Genomic DNA, 10,415 nt, shown 5'->3' with positions numbered 1-10,415 from the left:
CGCGGGGTTCTTGAGGCGGCGGCACGCGGCGCGCGGCCTCTTTCGGGACTGGGCGGCGGGTGAGTGCGGAGCTGGAGCCGCTGCTGCTGCGGCCGGGAGCTTTCCGGGGCTGGGAGGGGGGGATTGAAACGCGGCGGTCTCCCGGGGCGACGGGTCTGGGGAGGGGGGGGGTTCACTCCGTGGTCACTGACCCCCCCCCCCCCTCTCACTGACCCCCCCCCTCTCTCACTGACCCCCCCCTCTCTCACTGACCCCCCCCCTCTCTCACTGACCCCCCTCTCTCACTGACCCCCCCTCTCTCACTGACCCCCCCCTCTCTCACTGACCCCCCCCCTCTCTCACTGACCCCCCCCCTCTCTCACTGACCCCCCCCCTCTCTCACTGACCCCCCCCCTCTCTCACTGACCCCCCCCTCTCTCACTGACCCCCCCCCTCTCTCACTGACCCCCCCCCTCTCTCACTGACCCCCCCCCTCTCTCACTGACCCCCCCCCTCTCTCACTGACCCCCCCCTCTCTCACTGACCCCCCCCTCTCTCACTGACCCCCCCCCCTCTCTCACTGACCCCCCCCTCTCTCACTGACCCCCACCCCCCCTCTCACTGACCCTCCCCCTCTCTCACTGACCCTCTCTCTCTCTCTGTCCCGCAGTGACCCGAGCCGGGATTGAATCCGAGATTCCTCCCCCTTAAGAGGCAGCAGGATGGGCCGCCGACCAGCCCGCTGGTGAGTATCTACGGGAGTGAGGCCCACCCTGGTCAAATAGCCCCAGGGTGATGCCTGCTGCGGTCAAATAGCCCCAGGGTGATGCCTGCTGCGGTCAAATAGCCCCAGGGTGATGCCTGCTGCGGTCAAATAGCCCCAGGGTGATGCCTGCTGCGGTCAAATAGCCCCAGGGTGATGCCTGCTGCGGTCAAATAGCCCCAGGGTGATGCCTGCTGCGGTCAAATAGCCCCAGGGTGATGCCTGCTGCGGTCAAATAGCCCCAGGGTGATGCCTGCTGCGGTCAAATAGCCCCAGGGTGATGCCTGCTGCGGTCAAATAGCCCCAGGGTGATGCCTGCTGCGGTCAAATAGCCCCAGGGTGATGCCTGCTGCGGTCAAATAGCCCCAGGGTGATGCCTGCTGTGGTCAGATAGCAAAAAGTTTTAACAACACCAGGTTAAAGTCCAACAGGTTTATTTGGTAGCAAAAGCCACACAAGCTTTCGGAGCTCCAAGCCCCTTCTTCAGGTGAGTGGGAATTCTGTTCACACACTCACCTGAAGAAGGGGCTTGGGGCTCCGAAAGCTTGTGTGGCTTTTGCTACCAAATAAACCTGTTGGACTTTAACCTGGTGTTGTTAAACTTCTTACTGTGTTCCCCCCAGTCCAACGCCGGCATCTCCACATCATGGTCAGATAGCACCAGGGTGATGCCTGCCGCAGTCAAATAGCATCTCGGTGATGCCTATTTCAGTTAAACAGCCTCCAGCTGATGGATGCTGCGGTCAAATGTCATTTGGTGATGCCCAGCGCGGTCAAATTGCATCTAGGTGATGACATCCACAGTTCAATAACATCCAGGTGCTGCCTACTACAGTCAAATAGCACCCACTTAATGGGTGTCATGGTGAAATGTCATTCGGTGATGTCAAATAGCACCCATTTGATGTCTACTGCAATAATAGACCGTCTTGGTGATTCTTAACTCTGGTCAAATGGCACCTGGACGATGGCCTCCATGGTGGAGTGTCATCTTGGTGCCGGCTACTGCGGTCAAATGGTGTTTGGCGATGCCGGCCACAGTTGAATAGACCCTAGGTGGCTACGATCTACGTCTTTGCTTCTTGCGATGAAATGTCCCCGCCTTCATGTGCCGCCTAATTCTCTTTTCCTCCCTCCAGTTACAGATACTGTAAGAACAAGCCGTACCCCAAATCCCGCTTTTGTCGGGGTGTACCCGGTTAGTATTCGGATTTACTTCCTTCCCCGCGATCGCGTGGCAGTGCTGCGCTTGCTGGCTTTGAAAAGAAAGAAAGAGGAGGCCTGTCAAAGTTTTTGGCCTTGGACTCATCGGGTCAGAATCGCGAGGAATGCCGAATCTTGGTCGCCAAGGCGGCTGGAGAGCGGCGGTGGCCGGTTGGTTGGCAGTGAGGTTTGCCTCCACCTGCCGCCCCCTGGAGGTTGGGTATCCTTGCGATTCGGGCCTGGCGAGGCAGGCTGGGAAGCTTTCGGGTTGCGCGCGGGTGGTGGAGAGCCTAGATTTAACCGTTTGGGTTTATAACGGACTGCGTCATTTCTGGTTCTGACTGCTGCCCTTTCCGGTTCAGATCCCAAGATCAGGATATTCGACCTTGGCCGAAAGAAGGCAAAGGTGGACGAGTTCCCGCTATGTGGACACATGGTCTCCGACGAGTATGAACAGCTGTCCTCCGAAGGTAAGCCCGTGTGTGGAGGGCCAGAGGGTCTGGTTTGGGGGGGGGGGGGGGGAGAATCTGATCTTGCTGGGTAGCTCACATCTGTAACCCCTCTTCCACCCCCTCTCCCCCCAGCTCTGGAGGCTGCCCGTATCTGTGCTAACAAGTACATGGTGAAGACCTGTGGCAAGGATGGTTTCCACATCCGGATGCGCCTTCACCCTTTCCATGTCATCCGCATCAACAAGATGTTGTCGTGCGCCGGCGCGGATCGGTGAGGATTGACGTGGTGGGAGTGAGGGGGGGGGAACGGGGTTGATACGATTTATTATTGCCACGTGTATACAGAGAAAAGTATTGTTTCTTGATCGCTACACAGGCAAAGCATACCGTTCATAGAGCAGGAAAGGAGAGCGTGCAGGATGGAGTGTTGCAGTCATAGCTAGGGTGTACAGGTTTAACACTGCTGACCCAGGTTCGATTCCCAGCCTCGGGTCACTGTCTGTGTGGAGCCTGCACATTCTCCCCGATCTTCGTAGGTTTCCTCCCACAGTCCAAAGACTGGTTAGGGTGCATTGGCCACGCTAAATTCCCCCTCAGTGTACCCGAACAGGCACCGGAATGTAGCAGTTAGTGAAACTCCCCAGTAACTTCATTGCAGTGTTAATGTAAGCCTACTTGTGACTGATAGACTCTAATACGAGATAGATGGAGTATAAAAGTCGGGGAGTCTTGCTCCAACTGCACAGGGAGTTGGTGCTTCTGCAGCTGGCGGACTGCGAACAGTTCTGGTCTCCTCACCCTCACTGGAGGATCTACTCTCATCGGAGGCCGTTCAGAGAAGGTTCACTGGGCCGATTCCTGGGGTGAAGCGGGGGGGGTTTTTTGTCTGATGAGGAAAAGGTTGAGCAGGTCGGGGCCTGAACCCATTGGAGTTTAGAAGAATCAGAGGGGATCTTATTGAAACAGCTCAGATTCTGAGGGGGGGGGGGGGGTTTGACGGGGGAGGGGGGGGAGCACAGTTTCAGACGTAGATGAGAGGGAATTTCTTTTGCTGGTTACTTCTGGTAGTGTGATTGTCACCACGATTAGATTTATATTATTTTCGGGGATTATTTCTCACAAGTAGGCTTGCATTAACACTGCAATGAAAATCCCCTCGTTGCCACACTCTGGCACCTGTTCGGGTAACGCTGAGGGAGAATTTAGCACGGCCAGTGCACCCTAACCTGCACGTCTTTTGGATTGTGGGAGGAAACCGGAGCACCCGGAGGAAACCCACGTAGACACGGGGAGAACGTGCAGACTCCGCACAGACAGTGACCTGAGCCGGGAATCAAACCCGGGTCCCTGGTGCTGTGAGGCCGCAGTGTTAACCACTGCCACCCTGTATGTATTAGTTTACAGTGAAAAGTATTGTCTCTTGCATGTTATACAGACAAAGCATACCGTCCATAGAGAAGGAAACGAGAGAGTGCAGAATGTTATAGTTATAGTTAGTGTACAGAAAGGCCAGCTTAATACAGGGTAGGTCCATTCAAAAGTCTGACAGCAGGAGAGAAGAAGCTGTTCTTGAGTCGGTCGGTACGTGACCTCAGACTTTTGCATCTTTTTCCCGAAGGAAGAAGGTGGGAGAGAGAATGTCCGGGGTGCGTGGGGGTCCTTAATTATGTTGGCTGCTTTTCCCCGAGTCAGCAGGAAGTGTAGACAGAGTCAATGGATGGGAGGCTGGTTTGCGTGATGGATTGGGCTACATTCACGACCCTTTGTAGTTCCTTGCGGCCTTGGGCAGAGCAGGAGTGGGAAGTGCAGACGGAGTCAGTGGATTAACCGATTGTCTGTCTCTCCCTCCCTCTCTCCCTGCAGCTTGCAGACTGGGATGCGTGGGGCCTTCGGGAAGCCTCAGGGCACCGTGGCGCGGGTGAACATTGGCCAGGTCATCATGTCAGTGCGAACCAAGACGCAGAACAAGGAGCACGTGATCGAGGCCCTCCGACGGGCCAAGTTCAAGTTCCCCGGGCGGCAGAAGGTGAGGGTGGACAGCGCGGGGGGCACTGGGGGTGGTCCGCGGACTCTTCCTGTGGCCTGAAACAAGGGCGGGGTTGCACTGCCTGGGATGGGGTTGGGCGCACTTTGGACCGACTTTGGTTCCAATCCGTTGTCCGGTGTGCAATGGCTGCATACAGTAACTCCCTGGTAGTGTATGTGCTTTGTGTGTCTGTACGAAGCGCTCAAAGGGACCTTGGAGACAATTCATTAAGAGTGGCGTTGGGCGTACCCTCGGTGTTGGGGGGTGGGATTGCTCGTGGCGGGAATGGGGTAACTTTGACTTTGGCCCCTCTCCTCACCTCTGTCCCTCCCTCGCCTCAGATCCACATCTCCAAGAAATGGGGCTTCACCAAGTTCAACACCGAGGATTTTGATGAGATGGTGGCAGAGAAGAGGCTGGTTCCTGACGGCTGTGGGGTCAAGTATATGCCTGCCCGGGGGCCCCTCAACGTGTGGCGGGCACTGCACGCAGTCTGAATGCGTGACTCTGCTGATAGGACAGTTTAAACATTAAACGGAAAGTTTGAGTGAACAAATATATGTCTCCTGTGTCTTTGACTTGCTGATTTATGTGCACTGAGGGAGCGCCGCACTGTCGGAGGGTCAGTGCTGAGGGAGCGCCACACTGTCGGAGGGTCAGTGCTGAGGGAGCGCCGCACTGTGGGCGGGTCAGTGCTGAGGGAGCGCCGCACTGTGGGAGGGTCAGTGCTGAGGGAGTGCCGCACTGTAGGAGGGTCAGTGCTGAGGGAGCGCCGCACTGTGGGAAGGTCAGTGCTGAGGGAGCGCCGCACTGTGGGAGGGTCAGTGCTGAGGGAGCGCCGCACTGTGGGAGGGTCAGTGCTGAGGGAGCGCCGCACTGTTGGCGGGTCAGTGCTGAGGGAGCGCCGCACTGTTGGAGGGTCAGTGCTGAGAGAGCACCGCACTGTGGGAGGGTCAGTGCTGAGGGAACACCGCACTGTGGGAGGGTCAGTGCTGAGGGAGCACCGCACTGTGGGAGTGTCAGTGCTGAGGGAGTGCCGCACTGTGGGAGGGTCAGTGCTGAGGGAGTGCCGCACTGTGGGAGGGTCAGTGCTGAGGGAGTGCCGCACTGTAGGAGGGTCAGTGCTGAGGGAGTGCCGCACTGTGGGAAGGTCAGTGCTGAGGGAGCGCTGCACTGTGGGAGGGTCAGTGCTGAGGGAGCGCCGCACTGTGGGAGGGTCAGTGCTGAGGGAGTGCCGCACTGTTGGAGGGTCCGTGCTGAGGGAGCACCGCACTGTGGGAGGGTCAGTGCTGAGGGAGCGCCGCACTGTCGGAGGGTCAGTGCTGAGGGAGCGCCGCACTGTGGGAGGGTCAGTGCTGAGGGAGCGCCGCACTGTGGGAGGGTCAGTGCTGAGGGAGCGCCGCACTGTGGGAGGGTCAGTGCTGAGGGAGCGCCGCACTGTGGGAGGGTCAGTGCTGAGGGAGCGCTGCACTGTGGGAGGGTCAGTGCTGAGGGAGCGCCGCACTGTGGGAGGGTCAGTGCTGAGGGAGCGCCGCACTGTGGGAGGGTCAGTGCTGAGGGAGCGCCGCACTGTGGGAGGGTCAGTGCTGAGGGAGCGCCGCACTGTGGGAGGGTCAGTGCTGAGGGGGCGCCTCACTCCCATGGATTATTCCGTCACACGTGATTTGTGCCTTGTTGGACAGGCTTTGCGGGGCGGCGGCGAAGTCAAGAGGTGAGTTATGTTCCACAGGATTCCCAGCCTTTGACCTGCTCTGGTAGCCTGTGATGATCTGAGTGGGTGGCACAGTGATTAGCGCTGCTGCCTCTCAGCACCAGGGGCCTTGGTTCGATTCCCGGCTTGGGTCACTGTGTGGAGTCTGCACCTTCTCCCCGTGTCTGTGAAAGTTTCCTCTGGGAGCTCGGTTTCCTCCCACAGTCCAAAGATGTGTGGGTTAGGTGGATTGGCCATGCTAAATTCAGCAGGGGGATGGGAATCTGAATTGTAGTTCCAGTGTACAGGAGGTTGAGAGTAGTGAGGTCATGAATAAGGTTTCAAGGTCGCAGGAGTGTACTAAGACAGGAAGGTGGTTTGAAGTGTGTCTACTTCAATGCCAGGAGCATCCGGAATAGGGTGGGTGAACTTGCAGCATAGGTTGGTACCTGGGATTTCGATGTTGTGGCCATTTCGGAGACATGGATAGAGCAGGGACAGGAATGGTTGTTGCAGGTTCCGGGGTTTAGATGTTTCAGTAAGATCAGGGAAGGTGGTAAAAGAGGGGGAGGTGTGGCATTGTTAGTCAAGGACAGTATTACGGTGGCAGAAAGGACGTTTCATGAGGACTTGTCTACTGAGGTAGTATGAGCTGAGGTTAGAAACAGGAAAGGAGAGGTCACCCTGTTGGGAGTTTTCTATAGGCCTCCGAAAAGTTCCAGAGATGTAGAGGAAAGGATTGCAAAGATGATTCTGGATAGGAGCGAAAGTAACAGGGTAGTTGTTATGGGGGACTAGCTTTTCCAGTCAATATTTGTAAAGTTATAGTTTGAGTACTTTAGATGGGTCAGTTTTTGTCCAATGTGTGCAGGAGGGTTTCCTGACACAGTATGTAGATAGGCCAGCAAGAGGCGAGGCCACATTGGATTTGGTACTGGGTAATGAACCAGGCCAGGTGTTAGATTTGGAGGTAGGTGAACACTTTGGTGATAGTGACCACAATTCGGTTACATTTACTTTAGTGATGGAAAGGGATAGGTATATACCGCAGGGCAAGAGTTATAGCTGGGGGAAAGGAAATTATGATGTGATAAGGCGAGATTTAGGATGTGGAAGAAAACTACAGGGGATGGGCACAATTGAAATGTGGAGCTTGTTCAAAGAACAGCTACCGCGTGTCCTTGATAAGTATGTACCTGTCGGGCAAGGAGGAAGTGGTCGAGCGAGGGAACCGTGGTTTACTGAAGAAGTTGAATCTCTTGTGAAGAGGAAGGAGACTTATGTAAAGATGAGACATGAAGGCTCAGTTAGGGCGCTTGAGAGTTACAAGTTAGCCAGGAAGGACCTAAAGAGAGAGCTAAGAAGAGCCAGGAGGGGACATGAGAAGTCTTTGGCAGGTAGGATCAAGGAAAACCCTAAAGCTTTCTTATAGGTATATCAGGAATAAAAGAATGACTAGGGTAAGATTAGGGCCAGTCAAGGACAGTAGTGGGAAGTAGTGCATGGAGTCCGAAGAGATAGGAGAGGCACTAAATGAATATTTTTCGTCAGTATTCACACAGGAAAAAGACAATGTTGTCGAGGAGAATACTGAGATGCAGGCTATTGGACTAGACGGGATTGAGGTTCATGAGGAGGAGGTGTTAGCAATTCTGGAAAGTGTGAAAATAGATAAGTCCCTTGGGCCGGATGGGATTTATCCTAGGATTCTCTGGGAGGCTAGGGAGGAGATTGCAGAGCCTTTGGCTTTGATCTTTATGTCGTCATTGTCTACAGGAATAATGCCAGAAGACTGGAGGATAGCAAATGTTGTCCCCTTGTTCAAGAAGGGGAGTAGAGACAACCCTGGTAATTATAGACCGGTGAGCCTTACTTCTGTTGTGGGCAAAGTTTTGGAAAGGATTATAAGAGATAGGATTTATAATCATCTAGAAAGGAATAATTTGATTAGGGATAGTCAACACGGTTTTGTGAAGGGTAGGTCGTGCCTCACAAACCTTATTGAGTTCTTTGAGAAGGTGACCAAAGAGGTGGATAAGCGTAAAGCAGTTGATGTGGTGTATATGGATTTCAGTAAAGCTTTTGATAAGGTTCCCCACGGTAAGCTTTTGCAGAAGATACGGAGGCATGGGATTGAGGGTGATTTAGCAGTTTGGATCAGAAATTGGCTACCTGTAAGGAGACAGAGGGTGGTGGTTGATGGGAAATGTTCATCCTGGAGTTCAGTTGCTAGTGGTGTACCGCAAGGATCTGTTTTGGGGCCACTGTTGTTTGTCATTTTTATAATGGTGGAAGCGCTGGAAAGAGTGCAGAGGAGATTTACCAGGATGCTGCCTGGTTTGGAGGGTAGGTCTTATGAGGAAAGGTTGAGGGAGCTAGGGCTGTTCTCTCTGGAGCGGAGGAGGCTGAGGGGAGACTTAATAGAGGTTTATAAAATGATGAAGGGGATAGAGTGAACGTTCAAAGACTATTTCCTCGGGTGGATGGAGCTATTACAAGGGGGCATAACTATAGGGTTTGTGGTGGGAGATACAGGAAGGATATCAGAGGTAGGTTCTTTACACAGAGAGTGGTTGGGGTGTGGAATGGACTGCCTGCAGTGATAGTGGAGTCAGACACTTTAGGAACATTTAAACGGTTATTGGATAGGCACATGGAGCACACCAGGATGATAGGGAGTGGGATAGCTTGATCTTGGTTTCAGATAAAGCTCGGCACAACATCGTGGGCCGAAGGGCCTGTTCTGTGCTGTACTGTTCTATGTTCTATAATGACGTGGATGAGGGCGTAGAAGGATGGGTTAATAAATTTGCGGATGACACTAAAGTCGGTGGAGTTGTGGACAGTGCGGAAGGATGTTGCAGGTTACAGAGGGACATAGATAAGCTGCAGAGCTGGGCTGAGAGGTGGCAAATGGAGTTTAATGTGGAAAAGTGTGAGGTGATTCACTTTGGAAGGAGTAACAGGAATACAGAGTACTGGGCTAATGGTAAGATACTTGGTAGTGTGGATGAGCAGAGAGATCTCGGTGTCCATGTGCATAGATCCCTGAAAGTTGGCACCCAGGTTGATAGGGTTGTTAAGAAGGCGTACGATGTGTTAGCTTTTATTGGTAGAGGGATTGAGTTTCGGAGCCATGAGGTCATGTTGCAGCTGTACAAAACTCTGGTGTGGCTGCACTTGGAGTATTGCGTACAGTTCTGGTCGCCGCATTATAGGAAAGATGTGGATGCATTGGAAAGGACTTTATTTGTTTTTAAGCTCAGCAAAGAATAGGCATGCGGCAGGATCAGAGGCCCACGGGGTGGGGACCGTTCGCACAAGTGCCTGGAAAAGGCAAGTTGTCGTGAAATTCTGAGGGAGATCCCCCGGGGGAGTAGCCAGCAACCTCCCACCTGAGCTCATCTCAGATGTATAGTGGCAAACCTGCCTCGGCAGGGAGGATAATTGGGAGTGTTTGCTCTTAGACCCCGCACTACTGATCAAATTCATCATAAGCAGGTCTAGACAGAGTGGGCTACTGATGTTGTCCCATTCCCAGCTGGGTGTCCCTGGAGAGGGGGACACAAGGTCCTGCGGCACCATTGAGGTCTTCCATACCCAGTTGCCACCAGGTGCCTTCTCCAGCCTTTTAGTCATGTCTTGGTTTAACGTCTTTTTAAAAGTTTGTTTGTTAAGTAAGGCTTGCATTAACACTGCAATGAAGTTACTGTGAAAATCCCCTAGTCGCCACACTCCGACGCCTGTTCGGGTAACACTGAGGGAGAATTTAGCACGGCCAATGCACCCTAACCAGCACGTCTTTCGGACTGTGGGAGGAAACTGGAGAACCCGGAGGAAACCCACGCAGACACGGGGAGAACATACAGACTCCACACAGACAGTGACCCAAGCCGGGAATCGAACCTCGGCACTGTGAGGCAGCAGTGTTCACCACTGTGCCGCCCTTTTATTAAATACTTCTTTTTTATTAGGTTGAATTTGTAATGCGCTTTCTGGTTCTGGTACTGTCCCTTTTTAAGGGGCTGACTCTTAGTTTGTTCCCTCAGTTGAATTGGTTTCATAGAAATCATAGAAACCCTACAGCACAGAAAGAGGCCATTCGGCCCATCGAGTCTGCACCGACCACAATCCCACCCAGGCCCTACCCCCATGCCCCTACATATTTTACCCACTAATCCCTCTAACCTACGCAACTCAAGACACTAAGGGCAATTTTAGCATAGCCAATCAACCTAACCCACACATCTTTGGACTGTGGGGGGAAACCGGAGCACCCCGGAGGAAACCCACGCAGACACG

At 53.8% G+C, this 10,415-nt stretch overlaps 1 protein-coding gene and 1 non-coding gene across 2 annotated transcripts; both read left to right on the top strand.

Moving 5' to 3' along the window:
• Positions 1-4,973, top strand: rpl10 (ribosomal protein L10). Its single transcript, XM_078207715.1, has 7 exons — positions 1-59; positions 650-724; positions 1,882-1,940; positions 2,308-2,415; positions 2,530-2,668; positions 4,261-4,423; positions 4,765-4,973. Exons 2-7 carry the CDS (start codon positions 702-704, stop codon positions 4,918-4,920), a joined length of 648 nt encoding a protein of 215 aa, XP_078063841.1. The 5' UTR covers positions 1-59; positions 650-701; the 3' UTR covers positions 4,921-4,973.
• Positions 4,521-4,648, top strand: LOC144489889 (small nucleolar RNA SNORA70). The gene has a single exon (XR_013497093.1). It is a non-coding gene; the product is annotated as a small nucleolar RNA SNORA70 (small nucleolar RNA).
• Positions 4,974-10,415: the final 5,442 nt, after the last annotated feature.

Source organism: Mustelus asterias, unplaced genomic scaffold (assembly GCF_964213995.1).
Source record: "Mustelus asterias unplaced genomic scaffold, sMusAst1.hap1.1 HAP1_SCAFFOLD_2635, whole genome shotgun sequence".
In the NCBI taxonomy this organism is placed as follows: domain Eukaryota; kingdom Metazoa; phylum Chordata; class Chondrichthyes; order Carcharhiniformes; family Triakidae; genus Mustelus; species Mustelus asterias.
Note: the sequence above shows the minus strand (reverse complement) of the source record. Positions and strands in the feature narration are given on the sequence as shown.

Coding starts and splice junctions, on each gene's coding strand:
- rpl10 (XM_078207715.1), top strand. CDS start 702: ATGGGCCGCCGACCAGCCCGCTG. Junction 725..1,881: donor GGCCGCCGACCAGCCCGCTG/GTGAGTATCTAC, acceptor TCCTCCCTCCAG/TTACAGATACTGTAAGAACA. Junction 1,941..2,307: donor CTTTTGTCGGGGTGTACCCG/GTTAGTATTCGG, acceptor TTTCCGGTTCAG/ATCCCAAGATCAGGATATTC.